At 41.1% G+C, this 20333-nt stretch overlaps 1 protein-coding gene across 1 annotated transcript in view; it reads right to left on the reverse strand.

Annotated features, from left to right (window-relative positions):
• Positions 1-801: 801 nt before the first annotated feature.
• U2AF1 (U2 small nuclear RNA auxiliary factor 1) overlaps positions 802-20333 on the reverse strand; it is a 19888-nt gene continuing 356 nt past the window's right edge. The window contains exons 2-8 of the mRNA XM_014524274.2: positions 15227-15314; positions 11295-11361; positions 8157-8206; positions 7377-7475; positions 4536-4644; positions 4007-4097; positions 802-1492 (exon numbers count right to left, since the gene is read on the reverse strand). Coding sequence (XP_014379760.1) covers positions 1339-1492; positions 4007-4097; positions 4536-4644; positions 7377-7475; positions 8157-8206; positions 11295-11361; positions 15227-15314 — 658 coding nt within the window. The 3' untranslated portion in view covers positions 802-1338. The remainder of the gene's footprint in view (positions 1493-4006; positions 4098-4535; positions 4645-7376; positions 7476-8156; positions 8207-11294; positions 11362-15226; positions 15315-20333) is intronic.

Raw genomic sequence — 20333 nt, forward strand, 5'->3', positions numbered from 1 at the left:
GGTGTGGTAGATTAACTCTGCTATAAGACAGTACTGTTGGGGACAGCACTATCTTACAGCAGAGTACTTAATTCTGCCAAAATGCACCTGTAGATGGTGACAGAAGCTGGCTACGGCACGAGGGTGCAGGGTCTGCCTGCTCTAGCTCCACACTTTAGTACTCTCATGCCACTGGTCAGCCCTGACTGCCACAGCCACACAGAGCCCAGGGCTGACTCCTTGTGCCCTGTCACCTCAGAGATGTTCCCAGGCACACATGGAGATACTGCTCCTAGGAGCAGCTGATTCCTGCATAAACTGAGCCAGAGTTTATCACATCCTCTTAATAGCATGTGTAGATACACCCTTTGTCCATTAACTTGCTGTGCTATAAACACATTAGGTAGGACAAATACTTTGAACCCATTTCAGGTGTCCTGGAGGTGACAAGGGAGTTAGAGAAGATACACAACACTTTAAACTGGTGTCCAACTTACTGATTATCAAACAGTTAATGGACCGTGGAGCAAAAGACAGCTTCGATTCTTGAATTTTTCTTCTTAGATATCCTTATCCAGAAATTACCCTGCTGCATGGTACGTGCATTCTGGCATCATAACATGCTGACTTACTAGAGGACACTTCATAATTTTAAAGTTACACACTACACTAGATACATTTTCTTTCTAAGCTATTATCCCAGAGGTGTGTGTGCACGTATGTGTAGAATCCCAAGTAAAATTTAACTATAAATTCTGGCAAAGCCAAGAGTAGTAACTCAGCTACTCTGCAGTGTTTAGAGAATAGGCTTTAGATTTTACACCAAAGAACTGGATTTATTGTAAATGCCACAGTCACAGTGATAGACAGTGCACAGACTTCTAGTAACAAACAAACATACATATTTTGTAACTAAGCATTTCTATTGGGTAAATAAAAGCGCTTCGCACAGCCTTCCTTTAAATGTGCCTAAACTAACCTAAATAAGCAGACAACATAGCAGAAAAGGAAAATTTAGGTGGGTAACTTTCTTAAGCAGTATATTTGTCCCCCCATGTATATAATTTACATTATATACATGCATTTTCATTAACAGTTTAATTCATACCTGAATGTAAAGACTGGCACACCTCCAATACAATTGCCACCTTTTAACTCAAGCATAGTTAATTCCAGGTATTTGTCAAGATAGAGGAATGACAGTTAAAAAGACTTCCCCCACAAGAAACAAGTTACACAAAGAATACTGTATCACTACAAATTTTTATTCAGAAGCCCTTCTTTAAAAAAATCTCATTACGAACTTGTTTGGTCAAACTACACCACTTTCTAGCAGACATACAGTAAAAATGGCATGGCTCAGAATCGACCAGATCTTTCACGGTCTCTCGACCGCCTCCTATCACGTTCCCGTCCTCCACCTCCTCCTCCTCCGCCGCCACCACCACCGCCACCACGACCACGATCTCTGGATCTAGAACGACGTTCACGGGACCTCGACCTGGATCTATGCCTTCAAAAAAGTTGTAATACGTAAATGTTTCACCACGTTCAATATGACAGTAACATCCTACAGAGAACTCAAAGATCAACTAAAGCAGTAATAAGATAGCACTCAGGCAGGTGTGGTCTGCAAGACCACAGAAAGAAGTTCAATTGCAAGAGTCCACATGTGTAATGAAGACTGCTGTCAACTATTAGATATGGGGTAACCAACTTATGGCATGCATGCCAAAAGTGGCACAGGCAGCTGCTTGGTATTTAGCACGCGAGGCCCAAGCACCTCCATTCCACCAGCCCAGGGTGCAAACTATCAGGTACATCTTTGAGGGGGGCAAGGATGAGGATGGCACTCAGGAAGGGTCGGGGCACACCTATCAAAGGCTGGCAAACACTGTTAGATTTCTTGTCCAAATGGCAAGCAAAGACTCAGTGACAGCAAGACTCCTCCCTCTAACTGTACTAGTACATAATAGGTTGTAGTAGTAAGAAAAGGGAAAATCTTCACAGCCATCAGCAGGTTTTCCTGAACACAGCAAATCTACAGCCCTTTTGAAATAATTTTCATTAAACATATTAGACATCTGAGAAAGCATTAACCAGTCAATTCCTCTATTTCATACACATAAAATTTCTTTGTTTACATGTATGCTGGAAATTCCTGTTTACAAGAGGCAGCCCAGATTTAAGAGGCCCCACTTTTTAAAATTAAAAAACAAGGATTTTCTGTATCAATTTCCCCACTAGCAATGTACCCGAGTAACTGGCACATAGCCACCTCCTCTCTAGCCTCTGCTTTCTCCACCACAGAGGAAGTCAAACAATGAGTTCTATCACCACAGAGAATGCAGCTCTGCCACAGTTACTGCAGGGTTACAGACTATGGACCCATGTTTCTTAGGGGCAGGAAGTGCACAGGTCACAAATATACTAGAAAAAAAAGTTTTACACCAATCAGAATATAAAACCATGCATTCAAAGCTTCCGAGGGTATGCTATTTTATTTAGAAGTATGGTACAGGGCTAACATAAGAACTGATATTCTGCGTTCACCTCAACTGCTGAACATGCCAGGTTTATTACTGTAGAGGAGTTCAGTGATCAATGTGACAAAAAGACTGGTTCTGCTGTGATACAGGAGAAACTGGTGCCTTAAAAAGAAGGCATGCTTGTAGGAGGCAGAAAATGAAAAAAGTGCTCTGTGTTGACCATCTACTTTATTGTCCCTTTGATTTTGAAAAATTTGGCACAAGCTTCAGTCCCATTATGGCTAAACTATTTGCATGACCTGTTTAAAGTCCAATTCACAAACTCAAAAGGGAACAGTTCCAAACCGTGCTTCCTTATAGCAAAGCTCACTGCTAGTATGGGTCAACTTGGGTTTCACAGATGATTTATTTGCAGCCTAAGGTAAGTAAAGTGGGGAAGGGGGAGGGAAGAGCATCAAATTGCTGTTTGTGCTGACAGAGGTGGAAACTGGGATACTGGGGAACTGCTACATTCCAAGGACAGATACAGACAAGCGAGAGTTCTCACTGCAGGAAGAGTGTTTGGCAAAGGGAAAAGAGATCAAGATTCAGAGAAGTGACCATATGGCTCCTAAATTGATAACATTTTGACAATGTTTTATTTTAAAGGTTCTTAGCATAAATATTGAAGCCGATACAGACATTAGCCTGCAATCTCAGATGGACTCGTATTTAACTGGGGAATTCTCATTAAAGCAGTTACTCAACTGTTTTGGTTTTTTTTGCACAAATGATACAATGTTTACTTTTTGCAATGCACTTTCTAATCCACTAATTTTGTACATCTGAGGGGAACAAATAAAGTGTCAAATTGGTTGCAGTGGAAATTGAAGTCTTATGAAGAAGATGCATATTGCATTGATAGAAGCAGTATTAAATTGTCCACAAGGTAAACTTACTTCACATTCACCAGTTTATCAGAAGCTTCTTGCCATTCTGTGACGTTCACTTTCCTTTGCCACCTTTACATCAATCATAATAACTTCAGGTGTTTATCAAGACAGTTAAAGAGACTTGCTTCACAAAGATGCAAGTTATACTAAATATTGCATAACTACAATTTTTTTAGTTCAGAAACTATCAATACTAGAACCCTTACCAAAGAGAGGAACAGGAGTACTAACTATTATAAGTTTTGTGATGCTAGCATCAACTTGTGGTATGGCTAAATTTCAGGACATCCTTTCCAGTTTCTGCCCACATCCTAGATATAAAAACTCACAATCAGTTGTGAAGTGGGACACTTCCTTTCTAGATCCTCTGATAACACTAGCTTTGGTTCTTTAAATTTTGTCATGAAGTAGCAAAAATAGCCAGAATAAAATTTTGAACATCTATGAATAATAGATGACTTTATGGCATAAATGCAACAGGAGAGCAAGCAAAAGCTTAAATTCTTCTTAAGTTAAATCTTATTGTTTTGCATTAAAATGTTTAGGAAATAAAACAGCTAAATTACTCCCGTCGGTTGGAGCTTAACTTCAATTACAGATACTCACTTCTTACGACGACGCCCATATAACTCACGTCGTAATTCTCGAGAAATGGGCTTCAAATGCATAAAGTTACAGAAGCCTCCTCGTGTGCACTCTCTGAAACAAAATTAAGAAAAAAAGTTACCACAACGAAATTCTTTTCTCCTTACACTGTCAATTTTTTGTATTGCATTAATTAGTACAACATTCTGTACCAAATCTGAGTGGTTACTTAGCCATGCCCACTAATTTTAACTCTCTTTTTTAATATTACACTAAAAATGCATCTGTTTGGTAAAACATTTTAACTGGCCAGAAGTGGCAATTCAGCTTGTGATTCACAGGAACTAGCTATGTGCCCCATGTCTGAACAAGAACTGAAATTTATGGATATGAAAAGACTGAGTGCACATGGGTACTACAGCACATGAATTGCACCTGCTCTGCATGTCAGTATTACTCCAAGGTTCTCTCCTGCATTTCTGTTGATTGCTTTGTTTTTCACGCAAGCCATTATGAAAAGAAAATTTGGGGGGGGGGGGGGGGGGGGGGCCTTCTCTGAAGTCAGTCACAGGAGAGAGCTCAGCATGAATTGGCTGCCCATTAAACCAACGGTTGTTCAGGTCAATCACAGCTTTTTCTGCATCTTCTTCACGACGAAACTAAATAAAATAAAGAACCACAACAATTTCTCAAGAGGCTGCACAGAAATAGGTCAGATATTCCCACTAAATCAATGACTGAGTACCCAAGCAGGTCATTCAGGACCAACTAACCACTTTTGTGGTCGAGAATCTTTTTTAACACCACTAACCCACTGAAGCAAGTGCAAGTATGATATGGCTTTTCACTAACTGTTGTTCAAAACAAGCCTAAAAAATTCTCTATTCCACATTTTATTTGGCTTTACTTCTAAAGCACCGCAACTCATAAAGACATGAGTGCATTTGATTTAAAGAGCAAACAATTTTACGTAAACAGGCAAAAGGTCTGACAATCTTCTCTTCCCAGATTAGTATTCCACAAAATCATGTAAATTAATACTTATGTTCAAGACACTAACTAGTCTTGCAAGTATGCCACATACTACCTCATTCAGATGCTTGGAAGTTACTATCTACAAACATGAAATCAGCTTAAGGATATTTGATAATTAGGGCTCAAATCAGCTATCCCCAAGCTATAAGGCTTATTAAAAACATTTAAGCACACAAGTTCGGGATCATCCAAGTCAAGGGTGGGAAATTATTCGGGCCCATGGACCACATAGGCAGTTCTGGGGAGCTGCTGTGGGCTGGTCAGCACCCCTCCTGCTCTGGAGCCCACATACCCTGTGGCTCCTCCCTACCACTGCCCCAACCCTGACTCTGGTCCACTCTGCCTTTCTAGGCAGTCCAGGCTGCAGTGGTGGCTCCTTCTGGCTGCCACTGTCACTGGACCCAGCCCTGGAGTACTGGTGGGGACCCACGCACCGAGCCCTGACCCCAGCCCGCCCAGCTCCTGCTCCAGACTTGGCCCAGCAGAGTGGACCAGCTAGAATCTGCATACACAGCCCTGACCTGGCCTGCCATGCACCTACTCTGGACCACCCAGCCATGCTGAGCAGCAGCAGCCAAGCAGAAGCACAGGCGAAACCTCCCACCCCACCACTGCCAGGCCCTTCTTGCTGAAGCTGCAAGAGCCCATGCCCAGGCTGCCTTGCTATTCCTTTCTGCCACCTCTAGCCTGCCCAGCAGGGCAGCAGTGGCAGTGCAAAAGAGCTGCAGAGCAGTCCAAGAGCAGGCTCAGGGTGGCTGCAGCAAGAAGGGCCTGATAACAGCTAAGGGGAGGGACTGCTTTCCCACCCCACATCCAGCAACAACTTCTGCTGCCACTGCTCAGCATGGGCAGGTGAGTTTGGAGCAGGTGCAGGGTAGGCCAGAGCTGTGTGCACATGTTCTGGGTGGTCTGAAGCTGGGCTGCTCTGCTGGACCAAGCCCGGAACGGACACGGGGCAGGCCAGGGTCAGGGCTATGCACATGGGTCCCTGCCAGTACCACAGGGCTGGGGCCAGCAGCAGCAGCAAGGAGCCGTTGCCACCTGGGCTGCCTAGAAAGGAAATCCAAATGCAGAGCCACCCTACCCCACCCTGCTGCACAACCAGAGGGCAGCAGGAAGTGCCGTGGGCCAGACAGCAGGTGGGCAGGGCAGGACCAAGGGACCCACTGCGGGCTGGACAAAGTCCCTCCTGTAGACCATATTTTGCCCACCCCTGAACTAAATATTTCTACATTTCAGAATTGATAACACTGCCAAGGATGAAAAAGCAGGAAGCAGGCATACGATTTTTTTTTAAATTAATCAAACTACCCAGGAGAGCATAGAAAACACCAACAGACTCTCCCTACGCATGAAGAAGGGTGTTTGCGCTCGAAAGCTTGCAAAGAACAATTTTTCAACTATTTCGTTGGTCTAATAAAAGATATCACATTTACCCGAAGAACTTTGTCTGCCTATGTCCTTACACCAACATGGCTACAACTAACAACCCTAAAGGTTAAGGGTAGCACCTAAAATTTGGGACACATTAACACAGCCACCCTCATATTCAAGTAGAGATACTGACTATCCAGCATTCATTTTGTTTTAAAAGTGTTAGGCTTGTACAAATACCTTTCATTAGTATGCTAAACAAAGAGATGACAGTTTGAATAGAGGTAACCACCATTATATATGTAAATTAGCTTTATGTCCAGGCTGAGCAAGGTGAAAAGACTAAGGTTATTTGCATTCCAATACTCAACTGTTAGCAAGACCACAAATAATTTTTTTCAAGTAGCTGACCAATTAAGCCTCTTTCTAATTTTCAGGTTTATATGGAAATTAGAGAAGTAGAGCTGGAAGGGACTTCCAGAGATCACCTAGTTCAACCCCGCTCCCGAGGCAGATCATTCCTATCCAAACCATCCAATACAATCCATAATTTAAACTCTACAGAAGACTACCGTCAACTCTGATGCAACACAGATATAACACCCTAATCTGCTGGATGTAGAATAGGTGAACCATAGCAGCCAATTGGATTGGTCCAGCAATTACCATTTAACTGCAAATTTCTTAAGTTACTTTTATAGTACACACTTCTGGCAACTATAATCGTTACAACAGGAAAGGAGAAAATGGCCTTGTTTTCATAAGCAAAATTATTTTAAGAGTGCATCCTTTTTAAACTTTCTTCAATACCCCATAACATTTGCTTTTCCATTTTCCCTGGTTTGGATTTTAACTGCAACACATCACTAGACTGTAAAGTTATACGCTTCCATTAGAATGCTATCATGCTTTTGCAAATGTTAACTGTACGCATTAAAGAAAATCAGAATTCATGATATACTGTGGAGTTCCTGTGTCCTACCTTGACATACACGTTTCCAACTAGATGATCTCCAAGGTTATCACAAACATTCATCTCCTCAACTTCACCATACTTCTCTTCCATTTCTGTGAAGACCTCCTAAATATAGAAAAAACGATTGAAAAAAAAATCTCGTGCAAATTAAATAACTTCTCCACATAAAAAGACAGCTGATTAATGCCAAGTAGGAAAACAGTTCTCTCTCTACATGCCTGTTGCATGGTTTTCTAGACATGCCTAGGCAACATCTAGCACACAGTGGCTACTACTTGGATAAAATAATGAACCATAAAAATTGTTCTTTTTTTGTATTTGGGAAACGTATCAGTGTTTTGGACTGCTCTCACAGACATAACTTTAAGAAAGTAAAGCCAATCCAATGTTTCAGTCTACTCCATTTCCAAATTTATTAACCAAGACTCAAGTATATTTTGACGTCACGTAGGTATAGGTGAAATAGGTGAACAAAGGGAATTATATTCTAGTCATCCATTAAGAACAGGTTCTTGGAACAAAATACTCTAGACCCCAGAGTCTTTGCAGGATTAGGTTCTCAATCCCCCTATTGAAGGTGAGGGGCTCATGAACAAATCAGGAGTATATAAAGCTGCAGCTGTTTGGGGTTTTTGTTGTTGTTTTTGGTCCCAAACCGAAAGTTTACATTTTTGCCCACCCTCCCCCACCACTCCTCTGCAATAGGCATTGCCACAAACTACTCACTTTTGCAAAATCAAGATTGTCTAAAGATTATGATTTATTTTAATCAGTAAGTTAACATACCTCAAAGAATTCATCATAATGTTCCTGCATCTCAACATCGCTCACAGCACCTGCAAATACCAAGTGTCATACTGATTAGAATGCATATTTTAAGTGATGAAAGGATTCTGAACATACTATACAATAACTTAAGAGAAACCAGAAGAAGCCATCTACTGGAGCATAAGAGATGCCATGTAGCTAATCATTAGGAATATTAAGCATAATTGTGAGCAGTCTTGAGTCCCAAAAGAAATAGCTCGGAACGTAATACTAATATGGTCCAAAAGTTTTAATCAGCATCCAATTGATAAACTCAGAATTTAAGGGGAAAGGACTTTGAAATATTACTCTGATTAACAGTAGATTCCCACCCTCAATGATTTTACCTAAACTTAAGGCAAGTGATTTGTCATATTAACTGTTTTAAGGCGTTACAATTAAGAATTATGTTCCTACAGGAAGAGCTTCATTTTAAGTTGTTCATTCCTTCAGTACAAATGCACTGAAGTTTAGGGAGAAACTGATGCGATTAAAACTGCAGCTCATCATTATCCAAAGAATGTGTTTAGAGCAGTTCCCAAAGTGATGCACTTTTCTCATGCCCTCAGTAAAGTGTGAAGCTATATGCTTTGCAATAGAAAGTATTTTTTCATTTAATTTTAATGCCAATTTGTTTTTCATAATATTGCAAAACTCTTTTGGCGCAACAGAAGCTAGCCACATAGGCATTTTAGATATTTTTTATGCTCCTTTGCAGGTGAATTTCTTTTTACCTGCTGCTACAGAAACTGATGTAAGTTAAGTTTTGCTGATTTTTTTCAAAGCATTATGACTAGCAAAAGAAGTTACAGTCAATATTTCCAGTCCTATGGCATTTTATTATACATTTAAAAGCCATATACATTAAAGCTAAACTGATTGTTTCCATCAGTTAAGCAGCTTAATTAAGATCAAGGGAATTTTAAAAGAGGTCCTGCATTTAAAACTTAAAGATGGATGCTTTTTATAAATTTAAAAAGTACCCCAATCAAGCAGTTCAGGCTCAAGACATTTAATCAGTTTCCAAATTCAAAAACTATTTGTTTTTTTTAAGTCTCCTTTGGTTATGCAGGAATGCAAGACAACCCCATTTAGTCAACATTCACTACAGTTTAATAGCTAACCATATTCCAAGGGCTGTGCCAACAATGATGATAGCATACTACCACCTAGTTCATTTTGTTTTAAAAGACATCAGGTTCCATAGGGAAAAAAAGAGGGCATAATCAAGGGCATAATAAAATGTTTACAAAATGGGAAATTGCTAAAATCTACTACGGAGATTTCACTGTCAATTTAAGAGGCTATAAAACAGAAATACATGTCAAAAGTACTTGAGTGTTTTTCTAAGGTGGGAAGGGTACACATCATACATAAGACTTTACAAACATTCAAGAGCCAGGGCTACCAGCCTCTCACCCTTGAGAAGCCCATCTATCAATTAAATCAGTCAAAAAACTATTACTGGTAAAAACTAAGGTTAATCCTTTACGACGACAATGAAAAGGAATACAGTCAAGCAACAATATAAGCATTAAAAATATCTACCCAGGTTATCCGTTATAAATACATGCATTGTTTAAAACAGGGATAACATTCACAAGCCTGGGGAAAAGGGGGTTTCAACAAACCCACTGATAACAGGGCTATAGCTGTACCACATCAGGTACAGTTAGGCTCTGTTAAGTAATTACCCATTTATCAAGATTTTAAAAAGCTAAAGTTTGATACCAACATTTAAATACTAGTTTGGATAATATTTATTTCAATTAAAGACTCTTGCAGAGTCTGGGCAAATATAATCTAAACAGCTCCACAGCAGGCCAAACTTTGACTTTGAGCAAATTAGTTACCAGCTCATTGAGAATTTAGCTGACATGTAGGAAATACCCAATATCCACCTGTATGTTCTTAACACTGCTAGAATGAAAGGCCCAGAGGCCAATAAGACTAAGGCTATACAAACAAGTAACTTATTCCATTTTTACACAAATGCCCTGTTTGATAACTGTAATGCTATAAGTATTTAAGTGCCCTTTAACAGGGGTAGTAATTTTGTTTCAAGGAGAAAGAGGTGGTGCTTATTCTACAAGACATTCATTTTGCAAATCACAGTGCCCATTCTGAAATGGGTCTGATTTCAGAAAATGCCTGAGTATACGCTGGTAACTAATCTGAACTAGTCTAGGATTCAACGGTTAAAGGAATAGCTAAACAAAACTATTACCACACAGACAATGTCCAATTCATAACAAGGTAAGAGTTAGAAAAATACCACCCATTCTTTTTAATTCTAAAGCTTGTGTCTTATTTTAGTGTAACTGATCAATTGCAACAGATTAGGAAGCACAGATTGACAATTATTAATGTCATTTCAGTTTACTTTTTGCCCATTTCCTACTTCTAGTAGAATCAGGAAATAATTTCCTAACTCTACCCAAACAGCTTCCTTTCCTCAGTGTACTCTTTATATTTTTCCTACTATATAGATATGCAACTCAGTAACTTGCTTTGCAAATTCAAATTCCAGGAGTCTTAAACATCCACCTAACTAAAAGGACAACTACCCAAGAGTAGCTTTCAGCAGTCTAAATGCACCTTCCAAAGTAATCACTACATGGAAGCTGCACCATTAGCCTAAGATAAATTTTTGCATGCAATCTGAAAAGTTCCAAATTCAACTGCTTTTAATATGAATATAGGGTGGCTAACACGTTCAGGATGAAATTAGTGTATTCTGTCCTACTTTCTGGACAGTAGAATCTAATGCATTAGCATAAAACATACAGCAAAAACATTTCTAGGATGCAAGTGGCAGGGGGGGAAGGAGGGAAGAAGAGCAGTAGATAAAAACTGCTCTGTAGGGGATACCATTTTGACCACTTTTTGTTTTAAAGAATGAGTATCCGAATTCTCCTCAGAAACAAGTTCTTGTGGAGGTGAGGACAAAAAAAAAAAAAAACAAAAAAAAAAACCAAAAACACAAAAAATGTTTGATACATTATGAAATGTGGTCAGTTTGATCCGTTAAAACTAAAATGGTAGACCAGCTTAAGTCGACACTGAGCTCTGACAATCAAGCCCAGGGAACCAGTGAAGGAACTAGTATGAACTTACAGCGCAAACCGTCAGCAGACTGGGAAGAGTTTTGAGGGTTACGGTAAATGTTCAAGAGGGCAATGGTCTGAAATACAAAACGCAACAACTTTATATTATGGAAAATAAATTTAACACGAAACTGGTTTCCTTTAGGTGATCGCTTTAGTCGAGTTCCAGGGCTGAAAGAGAGGTAGTTATAATCTCCTAAGAGGGAGAATTTTCCCTTAGCTGGTGGCCTTTCTGTATAAACCTAACACTGTAAAGCAATAGAGATCTCATACTCCATTATTGTATTTTTAATATTAAAAAAGACTTTGCTCACCAATGTCATCATAAAGGAATTAAGATAGGGTTGCACAAAAATATTTATATAATCAATGTTATCAAAATGTCACAGTAACAGCTATTATATGCAAGGTTTTAGGCATAATCATTTGTTTGAATCTGGCTTTAGTCAATATTTTAATTTTTTTTTTAGAAACATCACAACCCACAAAATATATTGAAATAGAATAGGCTCTGTTCTATAATACAATAATTAGAGAACAATATGAAATCTCCATTCAAATTAAAATGTGAAATAAAACCTGTAATTCTGGGCAACTTACCGTACATCATAAATATACCTATGTTTTCATAGCATATCAAGAACTTGAGAAATGCCTGCAGTTTAATTACTTAAACAAAATTAGAATGCAACACTCAATGACAAGGTATTAACAGCACATTAACAAATTTTGAACTGAGAAGTCCAACTGGTTTACTCTCTTTAAAACAGACTTGTTGCACTCTAATTGCATACATTTAACAAGTTCTTGATATGTGTGCAAGAAGAGTTCCATCACTTGTCCTGTTTGCAACAGCTTTATGTCAGCAGCTCAGAAGTCAACATTGTTTTCTCAATTAGGAGTGGGCTCTTTAACACCATTCTTTAAAAAAATCTCTCCAACTGTGGGACTTACAGTGTGAGCCGTCAGCCGTCTGTGCACTGTTTTGGGGGTTACGATAGATGTTTTGAATCAAGATGGTCTGCGGGGAAAAAAAATAAAAAGGGGAATTCTACTGGCTGCTGTGCATATAATAGACAATTGCAAAGAGACAACTTGTTTGCAAACAGCTAAAAATAAAATTTTATTCACAAGATTCCCTTTTTTATTTGTGGAATATCTTCTGAGATAGCATCTCAACCATCATATTATGAAAACAGTTAAATTAACCACCAAGAAAGAGCTGTGTATGTTTTTTCTAGTGAAGTTTCCCAAAGACAAGATTTGGTAGTGATTATTTAATGATGAGCTCATGCCAGCCACAAAACATCTTGAATACAAGATGTTGGACGATGAGCTCATGACAGCCACAAAACATCTTGAATACAAGATGTTGTTATATATTTTCTTGAACTTTGATTTTGCCAGATTTGTTACCATGGGCCTAGAAAAAAGTTGCAGTCTGTAACACATGCGCAATATTGCATACAATACCTTAAATGCTTAAAATATTTTCTCAGACACCATCAAGCTATCTCATTTTGCTTCAACAAGCATTTTCTTGGTGGATTCTCTGTTTATATAATATAATAGTTTAAAAAATGTCCACGTTTTCCGATCCTTCAATTAAGGACAATATCCTTCTAGCCCTTCTGCTTTTACTTGAAGAATTAGATCAGGCAGACTTGAAACCTTACATTTGTACCGTTCTTCTTAAAATCAAGTTGTCTGAAAAAACAAACCATGTTTAAGTTAGTAAACTAACATTACATAAAATTCCAATGTCCACATCACTGTATGTAGCTCAAAAAGATTTAGAGTCAATTACTTTAAAGTGCAAGTTTACAATTAAAATTAGCATGACTTTTCATCCCCAAATTAATTTTACTAAGGCAGTAAAAAATTATTATTTAAAACGGAGCCAGCAACCTATGTATGGTGGTCCTACAATATGGTAAAGGACATGCTAGGTGATAGCTTTAAACCTTCTGAGACACAGAGACTATGTTGCTGCTCACTTGCCAACATTTCTTGATGCCACCCAGTGGTAAGAATATATACTGTCATAATTAAATCATACACTGATTTTATCAACATGGCACTCCCAAAACAATGTCAGCACAATGAGCACTCCATTAGTAAAATCTGTTCATCTATTTTCTATCACAGCTGATTTCTATTACCTGCATAAATAACTAATTCCAAAAATCAGATCAACTGCAGCTGTCAGATTCATTACCGGCATCACAATCTAGCATGTCTGCAAAGTGCAGCACTACAGACACCGATCAGTGATGCCACTAAACAATGGTGACAAGCCCAGCAGTCCACTTAACTGCCATTCCTTTTTATCACTTCCAGCAAAAGCAAATCTCTCAGCAGCACAGAAAAAATGATTTTGCTGGTTAAGAAAAAATTATTTGGAGAGAGATTAAAAAAAAAAAAAAAAAAAGGCTCTGCAAACATATTTAGACACCCAACATGGAAGGCAACTATCTATTTCTAAAGTTACGTGATAGGAAGTCAGTGGCAGAGTTGGAAATTAAGTCCAGGTCTCTTAATAGGCTAGTATATTAGCCTCACAAATACAGAAAATGTTAAAGCAAATAATTTAAGTACCTCAGATGATACTACAGTAAAAGCTGCGTTAACCAGCACCTTACAAGCCAGCACCCTCTATTAACCAGCATGCCAGCTTGTAAGGTAAAAGCAAAACTGGAAGTGCCCACAGTGGTACTTCCAGTTTCGCCGAACCCCCACGGCCCAGGGCAAAGCAGCCTGCGCTGCCAAGCCCCCAGGGCCCGGGGCATAGCAGCCTGCGCTGGGTCCACCTCCCTGTCCCTTGGGGCCCATGGGAGGGGCGGCAACACCCCAGACATGGCGGGAGAGGCGGTGGTCTGAAAGGCAAAGATGCCTGTTCGGGCCTCTCAGTTAACTGGCATATTTTGTTATCTGGCACCCATGGGGAATGGGGGGTGCCGGGTAACAAATATTTTGTTGTACTTAGTTTAACAAATTTGCAGGAACAATTTTAAAGCTGCTACTTGAAATGGGAAAACTACTTTAACTGAAGGAAGGGAAGCAATTCCCCTTTGTCATAGCTGAGGCATATTAGCAGGGGACTCCACTGTTGCATATGCTATATTTATAGGGATAAAGTCAATAAAAATTTTCATATGCACCAAAACAGTTTTGATGCATATGAAAATTGTTTTACTGACTTTAACAAATACAGGAGAATCTTCTGTGTGCCTTGACAATCAGCAGTGATAGAAAACAAAATAGAAAAGCTTAAATAAGAGATTCGATATATTAATTTCTGCCAGTGTGGAAGAGGTTCTTTGAGAATTGTAGTATTAATAAACGTGCTGTAAAAATAAATAAATAAATACAGATATTTAAGCCCTATTTTGCTGCTAACACTAGTTCAGCCAAGGGCAGGATAGTCTGTACAGTCAAATGGTTTAGGTCCATACACAGGTAGACAGGCAATGCTGAGAAACCATTCTTCCACACCCAAAATGCTGAGCAAGTCCAAGCCCAACATTTACAGCCCAGGTTGGAGATCAAGAGACACTAAGGGAACCGTCTCTTTCGTTCATGTCAGAGGAGAGTCCTAATTGGTAAACAAAAAAGAACTTGTGTTCTTCTATTTGGGATTGGTGCCACTGTTTGTGATATAACCAGTTTGGGATGGTTTAAGTGCCTACACATCATTGAGAAGGCACACTCACCTGAAAGTTAGCACTGGTTGGTCTCTACTACAGGCAAGCTTACAACAGCATCGCTTCCTGCAGCCATTAAGGGTGACAGGAGACAATTAGAAATGCTGGGAGAAGAAAATCGGAACACCCCCAGAAAAATCCCATAAAAACTGGGGCAAAAACCAAACTATTTAATTTTGAATTTTATAACTATTATTTTAAAGAAACATATATACAAGTTCAAATAGAAAACACAAACCTGGCTAAATGTTGGCTTATTGTGTAATCGAGAACATCTGTCTCCATGACGACAAGCTCCAATTTTGAAATAAAATGAACAGTTGACTCTGCAACAAACACACAAAAGATAATTAGTTGCCTATAAAAATTCAAAGCGATACTACATTAAAATGCAATTAGCAAAACAAGCATAGTAGCTCGCAGCTTAACCCTGAAGTCCACAATTACTTGTTGAGCAAGTCCAGCAACTGGACTAGCTGGCTTGCAACCATTTTCCTTTCTCCCCCCAGTCCATGAATAGACTGACCTAATGAACATCAGAACAGCCTAGAACATCTACAACCTAAGGTTTATTCAGCCCCTTATAGTTGCATTCAGCTCGTCAGTAGGAAAAGCCCCTGATCAGCAGGATGATCATTTCTTTCTTCATTTCACCATCTACACCAGGCTCCCATGTCTCTTTCTCCTTTCCAATCCTTATATCCCTATTCATTATGCAGTTTCACATTTCTTCTTCCCTTGTCAGCTTCACCCCATTCCATTTTTTGATCCTAGGGGCTAAAAGGGCATCAATTAAATACCTGAAATTTCAGAATGTCAGTACGAGGCTTTAGAATGAATACGTCAAACAAAACTGAAAAAGGGCAGAGCAAGAAACACATCTTAAAGCCATGCTTTCAGAAAGTCTGCAGACTTCACCAGTTAATCAATTTACATCTGAAAGATTATAGTCAATCTGGAATATAAAAGCCTGGGCTATGTCTACATGAGGAAGCCATAGTAATTATAATACAGACATAGTTCAGTGATACTACATCTTACTGTGGACTACAAGAATCAATAGCAAGGTGTTTTATGCCAGTATATTTCCATTTAGTTTAATTACAAAGCTTAATCATACCCCTGCCACATACCCAGACCCACCCACCCACGGTTACACTGCCATACCTTTCAAATGTACAGAGGCCTAATTTAAAATGAAAGCTGAGATTGTACAGAATCTGTTAAACCTACATGTGTTGTATGCAGTTAACCCAAGGGTTGGCAACATATAGCCCATGGGTTGCATCCAACCTATGGAGCTGGAGGGTTTTGCTTTGTGCCTGTGTTCACACCCAGGCCAGGGCTGCACAGCATGCACCTGTGTCTGCAGCACTACCATTTCTCCTTGCCCCCTGCCACAACTGGGAAGAGGACATAGCTTTCAGCTGGTGGGGAACTATGCCAGAGTCAGGCAGCTTGTAGCTGCACCCCTACTTCAGCAGAAAGCAGTGGGAGGGGTGGTGGGAAGGAAGCAGGGAAAAGCAGCAGCACCCATGCTGCAGCCAGGGAACAGGAACTTGAGAAAAGTAAGCAGTAGCAGCAGACAGCTCCCAGCTGCTTTGCCCTGACATGGGTGCAGGGACCTCCCCCACCTCCAAATGTGCCACAGAAGCTAACCAGCCCACATCAGATCTGAGCCAGGTTATTCTAGCCCACAACTGGTCAAAGGCTGGTGGCTGTCCAGACTCTGAGAAATACAGTTGATGCCACTGCTTTAATTATCTTAAATCCATAACATGCAATTTTACTTAAAAGGCAAAATGATCCAAGGCCATTCTTCTGCCATTTGAAAAGAAAAAAAACAACCTGCAGGGGTATGGAGCCTTGGATATCCTATTATGACAAATTGATGTAAACCTTATCTTGACTTACATGCATATATACAAGGCAAATCTGTATGTTAGTTTAAACAAGTTCCCTGAACAAAATAAGCAATGAAAATAGGACCTTTTTTCCAGAACTACCATATTTCAGAGAGTACAAGTCGAGGTTTAAAGTCTAATTATTAACTATTAAAATTCAACCTTGCCTTACACACCATATCTCCATCCCCTGCAAGCGGCACCAGGTTCAGTGCCCAGCTGGTGCAGCCCCACCCCCTGCAAGCAAGACTGGTACAGTCCAGGCAATGCCGCTCATAGGGGATCTGGCTGTGCCAGCAGAGCCCAACGCTGTTCGCAAGGGATGGGACAGGACTGGACCCTATGTTCAGCTGGCACAGCCCCGTCCCCTGTGAGCATCACTGCCTTGGCCACACCAGTGCTGCTTACAGGGGATGGGGCTATACGAGCCGAGCACTGAACCCCCCACCCCCTGCAAGTGATGCTGGGCTTGGCAGTGCCGCTTGCAACAGATGGCCAGGCTTGGCACTTGGCTGGTGTGGCTCCCCTGCAAGCCTGGCACTGCTCACAGGGGACAGGGCTGAGCTCGGCACTTGGTTGGCATGTGCCCATCCCCTGCAAACCTGGCGCCACTCACAGGGGTGGGGCTGGGCTCAGTGCCTGGCTGGGGACATGCTGCTCACAGGGGACAGGGTTGGGCACAGTGTTCGGCTGGCATGGCCCCATCCCCTGCAAAAGGTGCTGCTGGTGCCACTTGCAGAGGATGGGGCTGCGCCAGCAAAGCACCAAACCTGGCCCTGACTTATACACCATGCATACAAAAATCCTTACCTTTCAAAATTGGGAAGCTGGGGGTTGACCTATACACCATGAAATATGGTATATCTACATTAGGCTTTGCTGGCATAGGGACTGCCTCTTCCCTTACCTCTCAAATCCTCAAGATCAGCTGAGAGCAACCCTCTGAAAGGTCCATCTGTGCATCAAATTAATTTAGCAAGACTACGTGGGAAGCTGTTCGTGGTAGTAACTCCTCTGCTTTGGAGACACCCCCCACTCCTCCACCACTGAAACCCATTAAGAGTCCAAAACTAGACATCTTCTGGATGTGGTACAAGATCTTTATTTTGGCAGGCTTTTTGCAAGTGGGGTTAAGTACTGGGGTACTGTTTGGGGAGCTGTTTCATTACTGTTTTATTTTCATATTTTATCTGTTGCTATAGTTTATTGCAAGCTGCCCTGAAGCTATTTTTGGGGAGGAGTGCCATATAAATCAAATAAATAAGTAAAAAGATGTATCATTTAAAGGATGTGATTTTTCTCCCATATATTCCTTATCCTTCCTGATATGATTACACCACCAAAATTTTCTGGTCTTGAATCTACCACTAACAGCTTAGGTTTCAAGCTAATAAATCACTAGTAAGAATGTCAAGGCTCCCCCACCACAAACAAAAAAGACTTCCTGGTAAATAATGTCTCTCCAAAGAAGACTGCATGGAAGCACCATGAGTGGGAAACCCCAGGAGGCTAAGTGTCAGTTTCTGGCATGAGACTACAGAGCTTTTTAAAAACATTTTTCAGCATCCTGCTGCCTCCCCAAGAAACAGGGGTAGTGAAGGCAGAACACTTGTACTTCCAGAGGTATGAGACCTACCCCTGGACAGCTCTTTAGCACCTGAAATGTGATTAGCACCACACTACAACTGTAACCTCCTAGCCCAATTTGGCAGGCTGCAGTAGTATGCCAAACTACTGTAACTTAATCAGGAAAGGACTTTATTTCTTAAAACTACTTTGCTTAGAAAAGGTTTATCCCATGGGGGAGGCAATTAGATAGGACCGATAGAAAATTCCTCTGTATGGCCAACATGGCCTATGTGCATATATGTAAAAAAAAAAAAGTTATTTTTCTTTACCACTACATTAGTAATTTATGCGGAAGAGAAAGAAAGGTAAAGCTGCTCATGTGCCAGGCCCCTCATACTCCCCACCTTAACTCTGGTACTCTCCACAGCTGTTTCTAAGGCTCCTGGTACACGTTACATACATTACACAACTAACTGTGTAATCCCACAATACATGCAGACTGCCTACACGTGCAAAATACTTATTGCACCATTAACTGGTTAATCCGGGCAATCAATGTCGGTCGCAAGTGCAAAGTAAGGATCAGATGATAAAAATGACCACCTAGTTACCTAGAGCCAACCAACTACAAAGTTATGCTTGAAAAGGTGCACCAACTCCATTGCTGGTTTCTACCTGGTTTGAATTTGAAAGTGTGGCAGGGCCCTAAGGAGCACAACTAGCTGCTAAGTAAATAAAAAAATTCAATGTTGCAGTTCTAGCTGCAAACCACAACTAGAAAATTTCAATGTTGCAGTTCTAGCTGCAAACCACACAGGGAGAAAAGTAAACTGGAAGGCAAACTGGGGCAGGGGGTGTGCACTGCTACACAGCCAAAGCCAGTACAAAACATTCTTAATAAATTCCCTTTTGCACAGGCCTGGGAGATGTTGGCAGGACCCCGAAATATGGAGCGAGTCTAGGGTTGCTAACTCTGTTTGAATCTATTCCGGGAGGTTTTATCACATGACATAAGGACATTGACTGACCTACTGTACTGTACTCAGGAAGGCAAATGCACATATTACATTTTAAAAACCCACTGGACTACTGTACAAATCAGATTCAACATTTATTTTAATAAACGCCCTATCACTGATCTCCTGGGTAACTCCCAGCAGTATCCTGAAGATTCATGTTGAATTTCTGGAGACTCCAGGGCAATCCTAGCGAGGCTGCACGGTTGGAGCAGTAACTCCTCACGGCCAGCCTAACACACGGTACATATAAAAAAGTGCAAAAATCTCGAACTCTGGGTTTAGAAATGATACTTTTTTATGAGACCAACTGAGAATAATAAGAGGCATCATCTCTGAGCCAAGAGTTCTAGATTTTTGCAATTCTTCTGGTCTCAGACCAACATGCTGGCACATCTCAAAGATCATTTCATTTCAAACACACCCCTGGGGGTGGGGAAAGAAAGGAACAAACCCAATGTAGTCAGAGCCCTGACGCCACTAATAAAGACGAAGCAAGTCGGGACTTACTCCAACAAACACGGAGCCGGGCGCCAGGATGGCTTTGCCTCCCAAATACAATAAGAGCCAAGCCAGGAGTAGGACACGGGGACGGACAGGGCTGTGCAGCCCCGGGCTCTTCCTGCGGGCGAGGAGACCTCCGCGAGGCTGAGCCATTCCCGCCCCCCCAGCGCACGCGTTGCCCACGTGGGGCCAGTAGCCAATCCCCAGCGGGCGGCAGAGCAGCGCGCGCGGGAAAGGTTCCGCCGCACCCGCATGGCGGGGGGAGGGGGGAGAAGAGGAGCGCGGCTGCTCCACGCATGCGCACGGACTCCACCCGCCCGGGTAGGAGTGGGGGCGGGGACGCTAGGCCGCA

The sequence above is a fragment of the Alligator sinensis genome, unplaced genomic scaffold (assembly GCF_000455745.1).
Source record: "Alligator sinensis unplaced genomic scaffold, ASM45574v1 scaffold643_2, whole genome shotgun sequence".
NCBI lineage: Eukaryota > Metazoa > Chordata > Crocodylia > Alligatoridae > Alligator > Alligator sinensis.